The sequence below is a fragment of the Globicephala melas genome, chromosome 11 (genome assembly GCF_963455315.2).
Source record: "Globicephala melas chromosome 11, mGloMel1.2, whole genome shotgun sequence".
Lineage (NCBI taxonomy): Eukaryota > Metazoa > Chordata > Mammalia > Artiodactyla > Delphinidae > Globicephala > Globicephala melas.
Genome location: NC_083324.2, coordinates 65,950,916 through 65,972,104, shown reverse-complemented (window position 1 = coordinate 65,972,104; position 21,189 = coordinate 65,950,916). Strand labels below are relative to the sequence as shown.

Genomic DNA, 21,189 nt, shown 5'->3' with positions numbered 1-21,189 from the left:
CCAGAGACATGGGTACAGCCTCTAGCACCATGTCTCAGCCAGAGCAGCCTTCCCGTGGTTTTTGACTAATGTGAGTGAGTGTGGCTTTAGTTAGGTGATTCTCCTGCTCAGAAACGTTTGGTGACTCCCCTCTTCTTTGAATCAAGTCTCAGCTGCTTAGTCTGACTTCCAAGCTCTGCCATACCTCAGGATGGCCCGCTTTTCCAGCCTTGTCTCAATTCCATTGTCCCCACCAGAGGCCTTTTGCCCCTTGTGATAGGGTGTTTAAGGAGAGGGCAGACTTGAAGTGCTCGCTCTTAAGAATCACAGACACTTTTAGTGGGTGGCTGCTAGATACCTTCAGTCTATTCCCCACCCAAAAGCCAGAGGAATCCTATTAAAACCCAAGTCAAATTCTGTCCCTCCTCTGTTCAGAACCATCCGGTAGCTCCCATCTTGCAAAACTAAAGTCTCTGTGGTGACCCAACAGGCCCTACAGGATCTGACTTCCTTTACCTGACTGACCCATTCCCTCCTGCTCATCCCCTCCATCACTCCACTCCAGCCACACCTGCCTCTTCCTGCCTCAGGACCTTTGTACTTGCTGTTCCTTCTTCCTGGAATGCTCTTTCCCCAGATGTTCACGTGGCCCCTCCACAGTTCCCTCAGATCTTGGCTCAGACATCACCCTATCAAGGTCTTCCCTTGGCTACCCCATCTAACATTTCAGCCTCTCCACCCTTTCCTGCTTAATTTTGCCTCCTTATCACTTTTCACCATAAGCCATAAACGGTACTCTGGTTTACTTATTTATCTTGTTTGTCATGTGTCAGCTCCATGAGGGCAAGGATTTTCATCTGTCATTAACTCTTACATTTTGAGCACCTGGAAAGATGCCCAGCACACAGTAGGTGTTAATAAATGGCTGTTGAAGGAATGACTGGATTAGGAAAAGGAGCCAGGTGACAGAGGCTGGCAAGGATGTGGCAGCTGTTGTCTCGTTCCCGTCTCTGCTTCCTTCTTCCCTTAGACCTACTGTGCCAGCTGGTTTTCAGGTGCAGAGAATAAAAGGGGGAACTGGTCAAGGGGGAGGGTCCTTGCAGCCCCTGGCTCCTGTCTGAACAAAGAAGGAGCAGACCTCCTTACTCTTAGAGAAGAGGATCTGGCCAAGCAAGGATGAGGTCAAAGTCTGGGAGGTGAAGAATGTTTTCTTCCAGGGTTGAGGAGGTGGGGGTGAATTTACTGGACTCAGAGCTGAAGGGAGTTTCCCGTGACCTTCATATGAGCTGTGCTCATTCCTCCTGGTGATCAGAAGAGGCCCAAGGATGGGACGAGAGGGAATTTGACCTTGGCAGCCCTATCCATGCCCTTCTCTACCCAGACCTGGGAGGGAGGCCCAGGGGCTCTGGATAGAGACTCAGCTTGGTGTCTCCACTGAGAGAGGGAAGTACCAATGACTAATGGAACAGAGGCAGCTCCAAAGAGCAGAAGGACACAGGTCCAGACCCCAGGGCCTGCGGAAAGGGAAGGAAGAGGAGTGGTGCGTGAGATGACCAAAGCCAAGAGCCCACAGGGGCGGTGGTCCCAGGTGACTTGATGAGAATGAGAACGGCCAGTAAAGCTTCAGTAACTCAGACTTCAGAAACGAACCTCCCCTTCCTCGTTGGTGGACTGACTGGAGCATCACCTGCCCTGCTCCCTGATCTGCCCTCCCTCAGGCTTGGCAGAAGCAAGCGGCCAAAGGGAATGAATTTTATCCATAAAGTGTATGGGAAATATTTCCGCAGGGGCTGGGCTAAAGTTGACTTTTTCTCCCTCTCCAATACTCTAAGCCAATTAAAGCGTAAACCAGATTGCTGGGGAAATGTTTAGCTTAAAGGAACTAATTACTTTTGAGACCTTTTGGCCGAGCTTCATAGAGAACAGTAATGTCCTAACGTCTCGGTGATTCATTCAGGAAAGTCTGGAAGGGCTCTTCAGAAGGGTGCTGCTCCATGAACCCTTAATTACATCCTGTAATGAGACTTGTCTCATTTGGGTCAGGGCCCACGTTGCATCTTTTTTTTTTTTTTTTTGGTTATGCCTTGCGGCATGCGGGATCTGAGTTCCCCAACCAGAGATTGAACCCATGCCCACTGCAGTGGAAGTGCAGAGTCTTAACCACTGGACTGCCAGGGAAATCCCCATGTTGCATCTTGTTATCACACACACTGCAGGGTGGAGCAGAGGAATGGGTGATAGGCCTTGGAATCAGATACACCTGTGCTTTCACTTCTGGCTCCAGCCCTTTCTGGAACAAGTTACTTTTTTTTTAAATTAATTTATTTTTTTCCCATTAATTAATTAATTAATTTATTTTTGACTGTGTTGGGTCTTCACTGCTGCGCACAGGCTTTCTCTAGTTGCGGTGAGCGGGGGCTGCTCTTTGTTGCGGTGTGTGGGCTTCTCATTGCCGTGGCTTCTCTTGCTGTGGAGCATGGGCTCTAGACACGTGGGCTTCAGTAGTTGTGGCATGCAGGCTCTGTAGTTGTGGTGCGTGGGCTTAGTTGCTCCACATCATGTGGGATCTTCCTGGACCAGGGCTCGAACCCGTGTCCCCTGCATTGGCAGGCGGATTCTTAACCACTGAGCCACCAGGGGAGTCCCTGTTTTTTTTAATCACAGTGTTTATTTATTTATTTTTCTTTATTTCTTTATTTTTTGGCTGCATAGGGTCTTAGTTGTGGCACTTGGGATCTTCATTGAGACATGCAGGATCTCTTGTTGCGGTGTGTGGGTTCTTTGCTGTGGCGTGTGGGCTCCAGAGCAAGTGGGCTCTGTAGTTTGCGGCACGTGGGCTCTCTCGTTGAGGTGCGTGAACTCAGTAGTTGTGGTGTGTGGGCTTAGTTGCCCCAGGGCATGTGGGATCTTCCTTCCCAGACCAGGGCTCGAACCCACGTCCTCTGCATTGGAAGGCGGATTCTTTACCACTGGACCACCGGGGAAGTCCCCTGGAACAAGTTGCTTTTAACCTCTGTGTTTCCACATATGTAATACGGGGGTAACGCCTACCTTGTAGGCCTGTGGTGAGGGCAAAGCAAGATGATGGATATAACATACCTGCTGTGTAGTCATTGTCTGGTAAATATCATCGTACAACATCATCCAGAGTGTTCGGGCCTTACTGGTCCCTCCCCCACTTCAGTCAATATTTACAACAGTAAGCATTCTTGAGATGGGGCGGGGGGAAGAGGGAGATAAGCCGAAAGAAAAGTGTTTCACCAAAAGCGCAAGCTGGAACTAGGGAGTTTGCAGCCTAGAAGGGGAGATTCCCATGCATGAATGATGCTAACAGAGGATGTGATGAGAGGTATTGATGAGAATAGAATGGGAGTTCAGAGGAGAGAAAATTACAGCCAGAATGTCATTTGGATTTTTCAGTGGAATTTGAACCTCAACACCAGCCATCTGGCTAAGGGATGCATGATGTGGAGCAGAGGAGAATGTGGGTTGGAAGGAACTTCAGGGCTCAGCTGGTTCACCCTCCTCATCCTATAGAGGAGCAGGACTGGCCTCATGTGTTGGAATCAGGGTGCTGGACCCCAGTGCAGTGGCAGCGTCCACTTGGAGGAGCTGAGTCGATCTGGGTTTCAGTGAAGCCGGGGGGCATACACAAGGGCCCAGCATCAAAGATGGTGGTGAGGGCTTCCCTGGTGGCGCAGTGGTTAAGAATCCACCTGCCAATTCAGGGGACGTGGGTTTGAGCCCTGGTCTGAGAAGATTCCCACATGCCGTGGAGCCACTAAGCCCGTGTGCCACAATTACTGAGCTTGTGCTCTAGAGCCCGCAAGCCACAACTACTGAGCCCACGTGCCACAACTACTGAAGCCCGTGTGCCTAGAACCTGTGCTCCGCAACAAGAGAAGCCACTGCAATGCGAAGCCTGCGCACCGCAGCGAAGAGTAGCCCCTGCTCGCTGCAACTAGAGAAAGCCCGCACACAGCAACAAAGACCCAACGCAGCCTAAATAAATAAATAGATAGATAAATAAATAGATAAGTAAATTTGTAAAAAAAAAGATGGTGGTGAAAGCAAAGGCATGGAGGTGGCTGGAGTAAGCAGGCCAGTCCAGGTCCTGCAGAGTTGGGAGATATAATACAGGGCTAATTATAAAGGAGTGGGTGGGGTTCAGGGAAACCAACGTGGGCTGGTGAATCACAGGGGCTGGGGACAGTGGGACTACTCCAGACCTGAGGAGGTAAGGGGTGGGGGTGGTTCCTGGAACCCCAAGGGAGCTTGTCTACAGGAGCAGGGGCCCTCAGTGGAGGGACATGGTCAGCCTGGGCAACCTCACTCTCTCCCCACCCTCTGCTCTCCTGCCTTCACCTCCCATTGGTGGAACCCCACTGGAAGACTTAGAGTGGGGGGCGGCTGTTGATCCAGTCCACACTGGATCCCGGGCATAGAGCAGGGTGGGGAAGGGCTGGAAGTAGATCCAGAGGGCCAACGGAGACCATCCAAAACAGAGGGTGAGCAGATGAGTGAGGCTGGTGTTCAGGGTGTGAGGCTGGTAAGATACAGGGAGAGGCAGCTGAAGGGAGCTCCTGACTCTCAGGCTGAGGACTGCTGGGGTCATAGGGTCAGAATGTCAGAGAGGAGACTGACCCCATTTACAAGAGACCATCAGCGCCATGCCCAGCCTTCAGGGGTGACGGTGGCAGAGCTCTGTTGCATGGGCTACCCCTGGGACACAGGCTTCAAGCTATTTCTGTAGGAGGAAAGATACCCTCAAACATATCAAGGCCCTACTTTGCCTGATTCTTTGTGTGACCTGCAGAGGAAAGTATCAGGAAGGGAGAGTTTAAAGAATAATCCAGATCCATCTCTATGGAACTGTCCCTGGGATGGAAGCCTGTTTTTCCTAGTAAACATGAACCCATTCCCATGGCTCCACCTGCTAGTTCATTGCAAAAAGTCTCTCTGTTAGTGGAATCTTGGCCAAGAGATACTCATTCCATGGCCGGAGGGAGTCAAGTGCAAGCACAGCAGTTTCCCTAGGCAGGGTCTCCCATGTTTGCATAAGACCACAGAAGGATGAAAGCTGCTCTCGCAGCCCCTGGCTGCCTGGTTTCAGCTGATTTTAACCGTTTGGGTCATTGTAATGCCTTCTGAGAAAGCTCCGTCTTCCCATCACCTAAATCTGTCACTGCACTTTGTGAAAATTGACTCAAGATGTAATTTTAGCCCAGGAAATCGACCACTATTTGCATCAAGGCTTACTAAGCCCTTCTGCATGTCCCAGGAGAGGCAGGATGGCCAGGTAGGAGGAGTCCCAGAAACTCTGTCACTAGGAAGAGGGAGCTGTGCTTGGTTCCCCATTTGAAAAGCGTAGGCGTGCAGCAAATAATAATAATAATAATGAATTTCACATTGGGAATTCCTTGGCAGTCCAGTGGTTAGGACTCCATGATTTCACTGACGAGGGTGAGGGTTCAATCCCCGGTTGGGGAAATAAGATCCCACAAGCCCCACAGCCAAAAAAAAGAAAAAAGAAAAAAAAAGAAAAGTGTAGAGGTGATCCCTGCCCCTCCCTTGCCAGGTGGCTGTCCAGGCTGAGGGCCCTTCAGAAAGGAGGAGATGGGTATCATGGAATCTTAGGGTGTCCCGCTGATCAACCCACACCACCTGCAGAGCATGTGGCCCCAGCCGCCACGCCCACATGTCCCTGCCTGAGCGCTCAGTCTATTTTTGAGCAACCTCAGCCTGCTGAACATCTTAACACCAGCTGGGAATGACAGTTCATCTCTGAATATTCGGGATGATCTTCCTCGGAGCATCTTGACATGAGCCTCCACATAAATTTGGCTCAACTTACTGTGTGCTGGGAGATGAATGCTGGGGACACAAAGGGTGACCAGACACTATCTACAGCCAGAGCTCACTTTCAATTCAGGGAGGTAACAAAAACAACAATAACTGCAATAGTAATGCTAATAGCAAACATATCTAACAGTGATGTACCAGGCACTGTTCTAAAAAGCATTTACTGTAGTAACTCATTTGATCCTCACAACAAACCTATGAAGGAGGTAGCAGCGGCATTATTACTGTTATTATTATTATTGGCCTCATTTAACAAAACAGGAAACTGAAGCACAGAGTGGTTAATGTGAAAGTAGTTTCTAGAACATGACGTCAGAACTATAATAGAGTTATACATAAAGGGCATAATTCCACTCGTTCCTAATTCCACACTCCTTAGATGTGCAAGTAAGTTGATTTTCTCATTCACATATTCTTTATTTTTTTAAAAAAATTTATTTCTTTAATTTATTTATTTTTGGCTGTGTTGGGTCTTCGTTGCTGTGCGAGGGCTTTCTCTAATTGCAGCAAGCAGGGGCTACTCTTCGTTGCAGTGCACGTGCTTCTCATTGCAGCAGCTTCTCTTGTTGTGGAGCACAGGCTCTAGGTGCGTGGGCTTCAGTAGTTGTGGCATGCAGGCTCAGTAGTTGTGGCTCGCGGGCTCTAGAGCGCAGGCTCAGTAGTTGTGGCTCACAGGCTTAGTTGCTCTGCGGCATGTGGGATCTTCCCAGACCAGGGCTCAAACCTGTGTCCCCTGCATTGGCAGGCAGATTCTTAATCACTGTGCCACCAGGGAAGTCCCCCACATATTCTTTCAATGTTTGAGGACAGCTCACATGGCCCTGTTAGTACGCTTTGGGGCAGACCTAGAATGTGACCATTTCTATCAAGAGTTCCTCTTTATATAACTGTCTCTTGTCCCTTTGCTAATCTGGGCACACTCCCTGGAACACACGTCCATTTGTCAATGTTCTTCCCAAAGTGTGTGTCCTGCACCATTCCCTTCTCCAGCTCAGAGCATCGTGGGCTGGCTCCCTCCTCACAGGGGCTTGGACTAGACAATCATGCATTCTGTGTGTTTGTTTCCAAGGGTTATATATCTATCGACATTACCTAGAATTCCACTGGCCTTTTTGTCAGGTGTCTTCGACTTACTTCATATTGAGTTTGGGGGCTCCTGTATCCTCCTCAAACAAGCTGCTATCCAAACAGAATTCCTCCAGCTCAGATTTGGCAATTGAGTTTTTGAATCTAAATGTGAAATTTTACATTTATCTCTGTTACATGTCATTTGGCAGATTCAGTCTGTTGTTATGGTCTGTGAAGATCACGTTGAATTATGGTTGTGCCTCCTGGTCCTGGGTCAGGGGCAGTCATTGTCCACGCGAGTGATAGGGGTTGAACGGGATGGAGTGCTGTGGTCCTCCACTAGAGACCTTTTCCCAGATTGATCTCAGTTACCTAGTTGACCTTTGGGGAGTGCTGTTCAGCCACCTAGGATCTGCATAACTTTGTTATAACCCATCTCGTATTTCTGCGTCTGGTCCCTAAGGACGTCATGAATAACAGTCAAATACCTTGTCAGATGACGCCCTGAACTTGATGCCCATCCCAGCTCTGAGATTTACCACATGACCTGGGTGAGGTATTTATCTTCTCCAAGTCTCATCTTACTCATCTGTAAAATGGGGTTAGGAGAGCTTCTTGGAAGGACTAACTAAGATAATGCTTGTGAAATGCCTGGAAATATCAACTGCAGTGTGCCATTGCCCAGCTCGGGCCCCTGGGCGCCCTTCACAGGGGGAATGACCACACTTGGAGACCCTGGGAACTAAACCAACCCTGCCCGCACCAGGAACCCAGGAGCAACAGCCAACATTCTCAAATACTCAAGCTTCCTGGGAAACCCGAGTTCCCTCCTCAGCCTGGGGCTGTAGGACCTGATTCGCTCCAAGGAGTGAGGGCTTCCAGGGGGAGAGGGACTTGAAGGGAAGCATCCCAACCATGTGTGTGAGGAGTCCTTCATCAGAAGGGGCTCTTTCAGGAAAGGCCGGACACAGGGATGTCATCCCTGTGTCGTGCCCAGAGCATTGTAACATGACATACTGGCCACGAGGATGGTGGCTGCGGATGGTGCAGGAGACCCACTCCCAGACTCTGTGGCGCCTTTGTCCCCTGCTGGTGTTTATCCTGGGTATCTCCTCTCAGTCTGCCCACAAAACTCTGCCTCTCTGGTGGTGGCCTGTCTGCCTCCTGCCCCCTATCAGACCCCGACTATCCTCCCTGGCTCTGGCCCCAAAGGTCACCCCCAGGCTCATCCCCAAAGTCTCCTTTTTAGCTCCTCCTGAACAGAAGAGGGCTTTTTCCTGTGGCTGTCCAAATGACAGCTCAGGAATTCACCCATTTCTCAAGGCTCTAAGACAAAACATCAACTTCTTAGCCTGGTGTTAGAGCCTCTCCCATTTGGACTACCCTAAGCATGGCCATAAGCCAGGAACTACCATGGATTCAGCCCTTGCTGTGTGCTCTGCTGGCGCATCCCTAATGCTGCAGCCAACTGTGAGGAGATGTGATTGGCCCAGATCACAGGTAGGAACTGAGACGGGAAAAGCTGAAGTGGCTTGTATAAGGCCATGCAGTTCATCAGTGTGGGGCTGGGACTCAATCTGTTATGAAGCCACCTAACCACAGCTGCCAGTTCTTTGGGGCAGCGACCTGCAGCCTCCCACAGTCAGGAGTGGATACAGGCACATCTCTGCTTCCGCTCAACCTCGACGCCAGGGCCTACACAACCGTGAAAGCAGGTCTCAGGCTGATTTCTGCCTCACGCACCTGTGAGTTAGATTGAACCGTATGAATCTGCAATTTGAAAATTTTGGCAATTTCATATGGTCTAACAGTTAAGGTTAGACTCTAATCTAATATTAGTAAGTGGCCGCTAGTCACACACCTGTCCTTACAAGCTCAGAGAGGTCCCTGGGCCTGCCTCTTGCCTGAAAGGCTTCTGAAAGTCGGCCAAGGGATGATGTTCCAGGGTTGGTAAGGATCAGGCCACAGCAGGCTCCATCTGTGGGAGAACCCAGGGGTATCAGAAGCCCAGGCCCACTCCCAAGGCGTGAGGTCACGTCTCTGCAGATTCTCACTCCCTGCTTGTGCAAGTGCTTAAGTGCTTGTACAGCAGTCCTAACCATCCAGGTGTCTCACTACCCCTTCCTGTTGGTTGTGAAAAATCATTGCTAACATCCCTCTGTTAATAGGGCTCTCCAGTACCCAGGAGATAACGTATTAGAGGTGAGGCCTCCTAATTAGGGTCTTTCAAATGTAACTCCCACTCATAAGATGGATGAAACTCATTAAAAAATAATCTAAAATAATGTGTTACAGACAGTAGAACAAAACCCAAGCTGTTTGACTCCAGGCTTTTCCCTCCCTACCTCAGGGCCTGTTACCCGCTATCTTAGGGAAGAAGCTCTTCTTAGCTCTGTCCCTCTCCCTGCATCCAAACACTCATAGCCCCCAGTCTGGTGTACTGCCCACCCTCACTCTATTCCTCCAGAGGAAATACTCCACCATGCCCTTTCCTTTAGCCAGCTCTGATCCACCTTAAGCTGTCTCTGAGCTCCCCAGACACCTCTGTCCCAGCAGCCATGATTGCTCCCTGAGAACTCTGATTATTTAAGCTACTCAAAGAATCAACCAAGATGTATGGAAAATCTGTGTGACAACAGGCATCCTTTACTGAGTGCCTGCCATGTGTCCAGCATCTCATACTCATCATCCCTAATCCTTATAACAACTTTGCAGGCAGGTACAGATTATGCCCAGACCACGGAGGAGGGGTGGGATCCTGAGCACTTTTAAGAGTCAGACAAACCTGGGTTTGTTTCAGGACCCTGGTACTTAGAGCTGTGTGGCCTAGACACTTGTCCCCTCTGAGCCTCAGATTCCTCACATGTAATATGGACAACTAACAATACTTACCTTCTGGATTGTCTAAGGATTTGAGGTAACATAGGATAAGTTGGAGGAGCCAGGTAGGCACTTGGTAAAAGATAGCTCTTGTTAATAGATCACTGATGGTGCCGGGCAATGTACCAGGCAGTTTATATACTTTATCTCAGGTAGCCCATTCTATAAATAGCAGTGTGGAGGCCAAGAGAAGGGAAGTAACTTAGGTAAGACCCTGTGGTATCCTCCAGGGTGCAAAGCTGTAGCAGGGAGGTCCCTGCCCTCAGAGACCTTACAGGGAGCTGGGGAGAACAGACACATATATAGAAGGATTTATTTATTTATCTTTTAAATTTTATTTTATTTATTTTTATTTTTTGGCTGTGTTGGGTCTTTGTTGCTGCATGCAGGCTTTCTCTAGTTGCGGCGAGCGGTGGGTTCTCTTGTTGCGGACCATGGGCTCTAGGCTCGCAGGCTTCAGTAGCTGCAGCACGTGGGCTCGGTAGTTGTGGCTCATGGGCTCTAGAACACAGGCTCAGTAGTTGTGGCGCATGGGATTAGTTGCTCCGCGACATGTGGGATCTTCCTGGACCAGGGCTCGAACCCGTGTCCCCTGCATTGGCAGACGGATTCTTAACCACTGCACCACAAGGGAAGCCCTATAGAAGGATTTAAAAGCCTCATTTATTCATCTTGTTGAGGGTGTTGGAACAGATCCTCTCTGAGGCCCCAAGTTTCAGAGCACAACTAGTCCAAGAGCCTCCCAAGTAGTTTAGACATGAATTCTCAGCACTTCACAGCAGGGAGAGATCAAGAGGGCTAGGGAGGCTTCCAGGGGGAGACAACACCATACTTTGGACTTGAAGGATGGTGGGAGGAGGAAAGGGCATTCCAGGAATGGGACCCGACATGAGCAAAATCTGGGGGTGGGAATGGCCTGCGTGTCCATGAGCTAGCTGGCTGTGACTTAGTCCAACTGCAGCCAAGTGTGTGCTGGAGGGAGGTTAGAGATCAGCTCCAGAGGGGAGGGCGGCGCCCCCCTGGGAGCCCTGTTGGGAGTATGTGGTCTTAGATTTTATCACGGTTTCCAGAATCAGTAGTCAGGGAACTGGCATTTATTGAGCACTTACTATATGACATACACTGATCCAGGCATACAGTGGAGAACAAGACAGGCAGAGTCCATGCTCTGGAGAGGCTTAGTGTAGTCAGCAAAGAAATTGGATAATTTCAGGTACTGGTTGATCAGTGCTGAGAAAAAGATAAGACAGTGTGATGAGACAGTGACCTGGGAAAAGGGAGCTGCCTTAGTTAAAGGGGCATCAGGGGAGGCCCTGCTGAAGGGCTGGTGATGCGAGTTGAGCCCCAAGTGGTGCCATGCATTAGTCTGGTGGTGGGGAGGTTCCAGGCAGAGGGAACAGCGAGTGCAGAGGCCCCAAGGTGGGAACAAGCTCTTTTCGTCAAAGGACCAAAAGAAAGACTGGTACAGTTTGAGTGGTGTGAATAATAAAGACAGTGGGCCGTATGGTCACAGAGGTTGCACGGGCAGATCCTGCAGGGCTTTGTAGGCCATGTAGGAGTTCAGACACTGCTCTAAGTGTGATGAGAAGCTATTTGAGGGTTTTGAGCAGGGGAGTGATGTAGCCTGTTTATGTTTCAGAAAGATAACTCTGTCCCCTGTGTGCAGAGCAGATTGTAGGGGAAAGGGCAGCCGCAGGAAGACAATTTGCAGTGTTTGTGGAGCTCCTGGGATGAGATGGGGTGGGCAAGGGCAGTGGGGATCCGCTTGATCCAATGGCCAAGAGTTTAAGTGTGAAATGAAATGACCTTCCACCCACTAGGCTGTGAGCCCAGTTGGGATCCCTGATGACCAGAACAGGACCTGGCCCCCGTCATAAAATGTAGACCTTTATCAAGAGATTTAAAGTAATGAATGGACTGTTATTGTTACTAAAGCCCAAAGCAGGAGGCTAGCCTCGCTAGGAGGTGGATTCCCAGGCCAGCATGGGGTTGGCTTTCCGACTCTCCCCTTTTTGCAGAGAGGAGTCTGCCTCTGCAAAGAAAGGTCCCTCTTGAGCCTTGGGTCCCTTGGGCAGCCTTTAGTGGTTTTTGCTCTTGTCACACAGCTGCATTTCCAGGGCCTTGACTCCCTGTCATCAGGAGCAGGCAGTCTAGGACCAAGGCCTTACTTCAGGGACCAGGTGAGTCCACAGGTACCTTTTCCCAGTTTTAAGTTTAGGGCTTTAGAACCTGCTTACAATGTCCCTTCAGATCCTGTCTTTTCCACTCCCCATAACCTCTCTCAATCCTAGTTTTTTTCATCAGCAAAATGGGACCCTGGGACCCTGATGCCTGCTCACTGGGCTGTGATGGGACGTAATGACAGAATCACCTCAGTGCCTTGTTGTGCTCAATACTTTAAATAGTATTATTATGCAATACAGTCAGACAAAGCTATGAGGCGGCTCTGTCCCCCGTCCTGCTGATCCTCAATAGGAGGATGACTGACATTCCTACTGCCCATGCAGTCTCCACCTCAGCAGCACCGTGTGATCTGCCTTGCCCTCACCACATCCCAGATGAGGAAGCAATTGGATGGAGGGGTCCTTGCTTCGTCCAGTGACTGCTAGCAAGTGGCAGAGCCGGGGTGTGATGTGGTCTTGAGTCTGAGTCCAGGCTCCTTTCATCTGCCCAGGCCACTGACTTTCAAAATGGGCTTTTCTGGCTCCAGGGTTTGATGTGGTGCCTCAGGGTCCAACTGTGAATCTGTGTGTGGCTCCTGCCACCCCTTCCCCCATTCAGCCAGAGGTGTTTGTTAGTTCTGTGTGATACATTAGACAGGAGCCTAAGATTCCCTTTAAAGAAAGGAGTCTGCCTTTCTAGTAAACCCCGAGGATCTAGGCCAGGTCCCTTGGTAGCTGATAAATCTATTTATTCCTTGGCGTTAGTGTCCAGGCACACTTCATAGCTGCAGCTGAACTGTTGAGAGCGCGGGCTCTGAAGTCAAGGTAACTGGGTCCAAATCCAGGCCACCACCTTCCCAGCTGGGGCGCTTAGGCAAATGCTTAGGCTCAAAAGCCTGCTGTGAGGATTAAAGGAGTTAACTCATGTAAAGGGGCTGGCACGTAGAGAATGCTCAATAATGGCTCTTCCTGTAAGAAGCCCTTAAGTGAGAAACCACCGATGCTATCATTTCACTGATGGTGTATAAGGAAGGAACCACTGATGCTATCATGTCAGATGTCATGATGCCATTTGATAGGAACCATAGACATTTTGGGGTGTGCTGGGGGACAGGTGCTATTGTGACAGGCTTTCTCAGGCTCCCCCATTCCCCCAAAAGCGGCTGCTCAGGCAGGACCAGAAGCACAAGCCAGTGGAGAGTGTTTTGCCGGCAGGTTGGCAGCCAGGCTTATTGGTAAAAGGGCCACTCCCCCAGGAGCTGGGACAATTTAACAGATTATCAGAAACAATGGCTAATTAGGAACTAAGCTTTTTGGCAGGAAGTCTTTTATTATAAAGCTTGATAAAATTTCACAGGCCACTGCTGGTGTCTGGGGCCAGAACAGGAACCTTCTCTGTCCAGGCCTGAGCACTGGGAAGGCCATTGGAGCCTCAGGCCCCCCATCTCCCCCTCTGCCCTTCCTCACCTAGAGGCCTTGACAAAACAGGAAATGGTCTGGGAGGCCACCAGGCCACAGAAGTCATGGTTCACTCCGTGTGCCTTTAGGTAAGCCCCATGCTTTCTCTGGGCCTCGTTTTCCTTACTCTCTAAGGAAGAGATGGCCACAGGATCCTGGACCCCTCCCGTGAGAGAACCTGAGAGAAATTTCCAGACCCAAGACGGTGGTGGACCTGGCATGGGACTTCTGTGCCCCTCTGCACAACCCATGCCCTCCTGCCTGATGCCCAGACCTCTGGCCATTCTCCCCAGCCCTGGACACCCACCCAGTCCCCTATTCCCAGAGCCAAGCAGATTCCCTCGTCCTATTTGTATTTGAGTCAGATAGATTTCTGGCCTCTAATTTTAATCCCAGTGAACATGATTCATGAGGATCCAGGGGCTGGGGTCTGCAGCAAGATGTTAGACTCTGCCGTTAAGGAGCCATCAGTAATATATGAAAATTATAGGGGAGCTCCGGCTGGGGAAAGGTGGGCAGCTTGGAGGTAGAGAGCAGCCTGTCAGCTCTGGCCTCCTTCTGTCCTGGCCAGCACAGTCACCGGGGGCTTCGCAGCTGGGGGGGAAGGTCTCTGAGGCTTCATCCAGCTGTAATTTGTAAAAAGGCAAGAGCTGCTTAAATCAGGGGCCGTTAAGATTGTTCAGGCTTGCAGAGCCACCCACTCACTACTGAGGCAGAGGATCGCAGTGAACACCGTGATCCTGTCACTCCTGGGAGCCCTGGCCCTCCCCCCGGGCCTCCTGGAGCTCTGCTTCTTCATGTGTAAAATGGGGATGATAATAAAATCATCTCCATGGGGGTCGGGGGGGGGTTAAATGAGATCATGAATGTGTGGAAGTGTTGTGAAGATGAGAAGTCACGATACAAAGCGGAAGGAGGAGGAGGATTTGATGGAAGGGAGAAACCTGGGAAAGGGGGGCATAGACAGGCCTCTGGGACAAGAGGGCACTGCTCAGAGCCAGAGCCCCGCCTGGCCTGGGCTCTTGTCACTGCCCGTTTCCTAATCAGCTATGTGACCTCTGTCAGAGCACCCCATCCCCGCTTCCCTGCCTCTCTTTTCTCATTGGTTGAGAGGATTTGGTTCCTTCTGGCCCTAAAATCTTCAGTTCTGAGTCAATTTGTTAGTCAATGAATGTTCACAGAAATCATAGGAAGGACCAGGACTGTGGTGTGTGTGTGTGTGTGTGTGTGTGTGTGTGTGTGTAGGGGTTAGAGGTGGTGTGGAGGTTGAGCAGAGGAATAGATCGGGGCGCTCACCTGTGCCACCTGACCTGTAGAACCACCCAATTCCACAGGAAGAATTAACCAGGTGGAAGGGACAGTCAGCACTGAAGAAGTTCAGAGGTTGGGCTGGGGTAAAGACTGATAGGACATATTCCCAGCCTCATTCACAGTATTAACCTCTTATTGTTGAGTGACTCAATCAACTCCTAATTGATTAGGAGCCAGAATGCCTGAGTTTGAATCCTGTTCCTTCCACCCATTAGCTGTGTGACCTTGGGCAAGTCACTCAGTCTCTCTGAGCCTTATCTTAGTTTACTTTTCTGTAAAATGAAGATGATAATAGTACTGCCTCATAAGGTTATTATGAATATTAAATGAGTTAATATATGGAAAACACTTAGCACCTGGCACCTGGTAGGGCTTGGTGACAGTTGTCATCGGTATTGAAGACCAACTGGGCAGCAGATGCTCTGTGCAGCCTTTCATGCACATTTCCCTCTAGCCTTCCCCTGGAGAAGGAAGGATGTTCTGTTTTAGCGATGGGGAAATGCACCTTCCGAGGGGTTACCCAGGTGGTCTCACATAGATAATAAGTAACAGAACCCTGGCCAGTGGGGCTCCTGGGCCACTGGCCTGGCTACCCCTCTGCACCTCCCTGGCTCCAGCCATGGGCATCTGTGGGGAGTTGACCGACATGTTGGGAGACATCCCTGAGCTGCTTGCTGTCACTGCCCCCAGCAAGTGGGTTGTGAGGAAGAAGAAGAGGACCAGATTTTGGAAATCTGGAAGCAACAGAGAGAGCCTCTTCCCAGGCTGCCTTTGTTCTGCATCTCCAGTGTCTGAGCTGGGGATGAGTGGGCCAAGGGCACCACTCCCCCCATTCTCACTAGCAGCCTCCTTGCCCAAGGGCTCCTCCTGCCTTCCCTTTCCTGCAGTGGCCAGAGTGAATTTTCTTCTCTAGGCCTGGGTGGCTAAGCAAAATTTACACATTCTACTTCCTTTTTTCTAACTGAGGCCTGGGCATTGCTAGGTGTTGAGGGGAGCCCACAGGGAGGGCAGAACCTTGATCTTAATGGAGCAGCTAGTTTGCAAGAGCAAAGGGCCAGCCCTGAATTTTCCCCTCAGCCTTACCCTGTATGTGGAAGTTATTTGGAGAGAAACCACACAGAACTGGGACCTCCAGGGGACTTAAGCACAGAGGACCCCTTTAGATGGAGGATAGAAACCTTCTCAGGCATGGAAGATGGGTAGGAAATGTTAGCAGTTAGGGCCAGGAGCATCTCAGAGACAGGGCAGAGTTCAGAGACTTGGGAGGTATATACCTCCTGGGTGGTTGGGCCAGGGTTTGGGATTTATAAAGAACCAGAGTGTGGAATCACAAATTTACAGAGCATGTTTTATGTCCCAGGCTCTCTTCTAAGTATATTACATACATTAAATCATTTAAGCCTCCAACAACTCTATAAAGTGTGGATAAATGGTCATTTCCATTTTATGGAAGAGGAAATTAAGGCAAAGAGGTGAAGGTGTTGCAGGAAGGGGGACCCCTTCCAGGGCCCAAGGGTGGGCTCTTGTCTAACACTCAGAAATTAATTGTCTGAGGAGACACACACACTGACAAAGCAAAAGACTTTATTGGGACGGGGCGCCTGGGTGGAGAGCAGCAGGGTAAGGGAACCCAGGAGAACTGCTCTGCCACATGGCTCACAGTCTCAGGTTTTATGGTAATGGGGTTAGTTGCCGGGTTGTCTCTGGCCAGTCATCTTGCTTGGCCCAGACTTGGTCTGACTCAGGGTCCTTCCTGGTGGTGCGTGCATCTCTCAGCCAAGATGGATTCCAGCGAAAGGATTCTGGGAGGTTAGTAGGACATATTATGGGCTGGCGTCTCCTCCTTCCTTTTGGCCCCTCCCAAATTCTTCCAGTTAGTTTTACAAGACGTATTATGGGCTGGCATCTCCCCTCTCTCTTTGGCCCCTCCCATATTCTCCCAGTTAGTTTTCAGCAGCAGTACCATGTTCCTTATCAGGACCTCCTGTTGTGAGAAACTTATGCAAGTGGTTATCATGGTGCCTGGCCAAGGTGGACAGTTTCGGTCAACGGTTCCCTAACAAAGGGATTTGGCCAAGGTCACACAGCCAGTGAATAGCAGAGCCAGGATTTGAAACCAGGAAGCCTGGCCTCAGACTGCTCTATTAACTATTTCACTTTACTGCCTTATGTGCGAACCCCCAAGATCTGCCTTCCAAAGCTAGAATTAGTGGTTCTTAAAGCTTTCTGCTTCCCTTTGAGAAATTGATGAAAACCATGGCTTCTCTCCCCAGAAAATGAGCACATGTACAGATATTTGCATTCAATTTCAGGGTATCACAGCCCACTCAGAGCTGGTTCTAATCTAGCGGTTGCCCTTCCCTGCTGGGCTCTCTGACATCTGTGTGGATGGGGCCGGGATGGCTACTTTCTACAAAGCAGAGGCTGTGGTGAGAGCCCTGGACCCTGAGAGTCCCCACCAAGGCCCACAGGTAGGATGGCTGGGTTGGGACCCTGCATCTCTGAGGGCTGTCACAGACCTTGGGTACCTAGGCTGCATGGGCAGGAGTCACACACTTTACTGGTGACATGAATGTTACCGTGTCTAAGAAGAATGGGGTGGGGGTGGGGACCATTCTTGGTTTGTGTTCGGGTGAGTTGGAAATGGTATGAGTGTGTGAATGTGTTTGTGAGAGAGAAAATATATCAGTCAGGGTCCCAGCAGGAGAGAGAATTCTACTCAGTTGTTTTCACTGAAGAGATTTAATGGATTTCTTTCAAAGGTATGGGTGAGGTTGAGGACACCCACAGGGACAGTGCAGCACCCAGGGCCTGGCAACAACAGGGAGCTGTTTCCACCCAGGCTTGAAGGGGCAGTGGGAGGAGACAATGTTATTGTGTGTGAGTGAGAGGTGAGCGTGGTGGTGGGTGTGGGGTGAGCAGCCCCTCCCAGAACCATGGTGCTGAGACTGGGCCAGAGACGGAGGAAATAGCCCACATTCTCTCATCTCCCGTCTCCCATCTGCCATCTGCCATCTGCCAGTGCCTCCCACTGGCCAAACCCAACTGGAACCCACAGAGCAAGGGAACCAGGTGATGGAGTTTGATGGGAAGCAATCTCCTGGAATGGAGAAGGAGCTGGGCAGGGTGGGGCGGCAGCAGGAGACTCTCCAGCATGGAGAACAAGCCTCCAAATCCGTCTAGGACTAACTGCCAGCTCAGTGCCCCCTGCAGGTCAGGAGGCCCATGTCTTGACACAGGCTTGCCCCTTCCCGGCCTTGTAGTTGGATGTGGGAAGGGAAGACCTTACTGCCTGACCTGGGTTCTCAATCCCAGCCTTGCACTGGCCCTTGTCCCAGGGCAGTTTGGTGGGACAGCTGCCCACCTGCCCCCATAAATCTCAACTTCTAGCACAGCCCCTGGGAGCCACTTAATTTAGTCCTCACAGAAGTTTCAAGTCTGCCTCCCCTCTGAGGGTCTCGCTCAAACTGATGATATGTAATTAATGCTGCTTAATTGATATTCTTGGGACTTAGTCATAGGGGTTTTAGGAACCCTTGGGAGCATCTTTTGTGACATGTCAGGAGCTTTTCCCACTGAGTTTTGTTGCCAGGGACAAGAAGTAAGCTTTTCAGAGGGTGAATACCTTAATTTCCAGGCTTATTTCTCATTTGTACTTTCTCCTCTCTGGGAGGCTGTCCCAGCCCCTGGGGTCAAAGTCCCCTCACCTCCCCGACTGCCCAGCCCCTTCCCCAATTTCATACCACAGCCTCCCCAGTCCACACTTGCCACCTACCCAACAATTCTCTAGGGTTCTCTGCATCAGAATCACTTGGTAAAACAAAGCAGATTTGGGGCTTCCCTGCAGCTTTGTTCATCAGAGAATTCCTGTGCCTACCAGTGTTTGGTGGTCTGTGCCCCAGACTTGAGCAGTGTCAGGCCCCCTCCCATCCTTAGAGCCCAAGTGTGGACAAAGGGCTTCAGAATGGAATGGAGGGAGGGACAGGCCCTTCCAGGGACCTGGAAGGGCGTTCAGGGCTGGCTTGGCTCAGGATTACAGAGTGGTGAGGGGTTAACCTACCTTCCCCTCCTCCCCAAGCCCCCCTTAGCAGAGTCAGATCTCGTGCCTTTGCGTGCTTCCCGCTGCTTGCTAAAACCTCATCTCTCCAAGTCCCTTCTGGCTTGAAATCTCTAATTCTCTATGTAGAACGAAATACAACCAAATTAATTTTTTCTTTTTGTTTTAAAAAAAACATCAGTTCAGCTGTGATCTGACCGTCATTAATAGGGGTATAAATTGGATCTGACACGGACCCAGTGGCTTCTTGGATTTTTAAAATCCAAGTTTTCACATTTTTTTTCCCTTTGTTATTAGCCCAAGTAATGAAGGCTATAAAACATCTTTAGTAAGTCCCTGGGTTTAAGATTTCATTCGCAGTAGTTTAGGATGTGCATATATGTTAATTACCCCTGGTCCTGGTAATTTATCACCGCCCAGCCAGGCTCACTTGTCCCCTTTCCTGCTCTAGGAGATATTGGGTGCCCTTGGAGTCCCCCTCCGTGTCCTGTTTCCAGGGGAACTCCATTTTCTTCTCCAGCAGAGATCAATCTCTAGGGAATTCCCCCCTATTGCGCTTCAAGTGCCATTTTAAAAGCAGCGCTGTCATCTTCCCTAATGGGTGTTTTCCTTGGAGTCTCTGCCGGGAGTGGAGGGAGATGGAAGGATGCACAAAGGAATACTTGCCTCTTCTGGGCTGGGGTTTATATAAAATCCTGCCGGAGGGATTTTTTTATTGTGTTTGAGAGAGGAAGGCAGTGCATTGAGGAGGAGGTAGGTCCCTTTCTTAAGAGGATTCTCTCGAACCTGGGTGTTTTCCTGGAATAGTCTACATTCTAGAAAGCTATTAGGAGAAATTTTCTTTGCATCTGAAGACACGCGGGATTAAGAATTAGAAAGGGCAGGAGAGGAAAATGCAGGAACTGTTTTGCAACCAGGGTTATAAGATCGTTATGGAATTTGTGGGGTGGGGCAGGAACCCAGTCTTATTCAACTCAATGTCCTTACCATGGCCTTGCACACAGGGAGGCTTCTATAAATGCTTGTGAAGTAAACCTCATCTTTATTTGGCTTTCATAATGCTTGAGGACTCTTGGCAGTTAGATGAAGTAAAAATATAATAAGCCTTGGGGAGTATCTCTGTGCTTCCTAGAGGAGATGCTGCCCGATTCGTGAGTCATTTAATAAAGCCAATTAGATCTTCAAATTAAAAAAAATATATATATATACATGTATATATATATATATATATAAATATAAAATGAGCTTTGGAGTTAGACATTCTTAGGTTTAGATCCCAGCTGTGCCTAGCTGGTGTGAGCTTGGGCAAGTCGCTTAACCTCTCTGATTTTCAGTTTTCTCACTTGTAAAATGGGTAAATGGTCACAGGGTTTTTGTGAGAATTGAATGCAATAATTCAATGATCCACTTGATCTACTAAGCATTCAGTAAGGGGCTCAGTAAATGTTAGTTTTCTTCCTTCCTCCTACCATGTTCCTACTGAGAGTCTGTGGTTCTCAACTCCATCTGCATCTTAGAATCATGTAGGAAACTTTTAAAAAATACAGTTGTTCAGGCCCCACCCATTGAGATTCGGATTTAATTGGCCTGTGGTAGGGCTTGAGCATGGATGGGTTTTTTTGTTTGTTTGTCTTTTTTGCCGCTCCTCATGGCTCGTGGGATTTTAATTCCCCTACCAGGGATTGAACCCTCACCCTTGGCAGTGAAAGCGCAGAGTCCTAACCACTGGACCTCCAGGGAATTCCAAGCATGGGTATTTTTAAAAATCTGTTAAAGGATACGTTTTTTTAAAGACAAAATCACGATTCCCGTAGAAATATAAAATGAACACACGGCAAAGATTTATTCAACTTATTAATCAACGAGGGACCCAGAAAGATGTTATAACTGGTTCAAATAATTCCAACAACACACACATATATGAAATCAGGAATACTGAAATGAATTTACAAATAGCTGCAAAATTGGTCTGTATCCGCAGGGTAATAATCAAATAATCAATTGCTTTCCACTGAGGAAAATCCATTTGCATTTCTATGGATAAAATCATCTGCATTACTCTATGCTTTCTGTAATTTACGGAGTTGTAAAGTAGCTCAGGGATAATGAACCATGCAGACCTCTCTGAAATCAGATACCCGGACTAGTATGCGAAACAGGATGCCCAGTGATCTGCTTTTTTGTACATTTTAATAACTTTCACACTTCCCCAGCTAGGGTGGAGCACCCTGCCTTAGACCTTTGTATATAGTTCTGTTAACAGTGTTGTCACACTGTATTGTAGTTATTTGTTTGAGTTGTCCCACCTATGATAGAGAAGTCCTTAAGTACAGGATTCGTGTTCTATTTATGTTTGTAACCCAGCACCCACCACACTGCCTGGCCTACTTTATAAGTGCTTAAAAATTGTTG

At 49.3% G+C, this 21,189-nt stretch overlaps 1 protein-coding gene across 5 annotated transcripts in view; it reads left to right on the top strand.

Moving 5' to 3' along the window:
* The window catches only part of CPNE5 (copine 5), a 102,167-nt gene that overhangs the window by 17,037 nt on the left and 63,941 nt on the right, over positions 1-21,189 (top strand). The window contains exon 1 of one of the 5 annotated variants that reach the window (XM_060307814.1): positions 17,055-17,191. The exons of the other annotated variants lie outside the window; for them this stretch is intronic. Coding sequence (XP_060163797.1) covers positions 17,120-17,191 — 72 coding nt within the window. The 5' untranslated portion in view covers positions 17,055-17,119. Of the gene's footprint in view, positions 1-17,054; positions 17,192-21,189 lie in introns of those variants that run through there. 5 annotated transcript variants of the gene reach the window in all.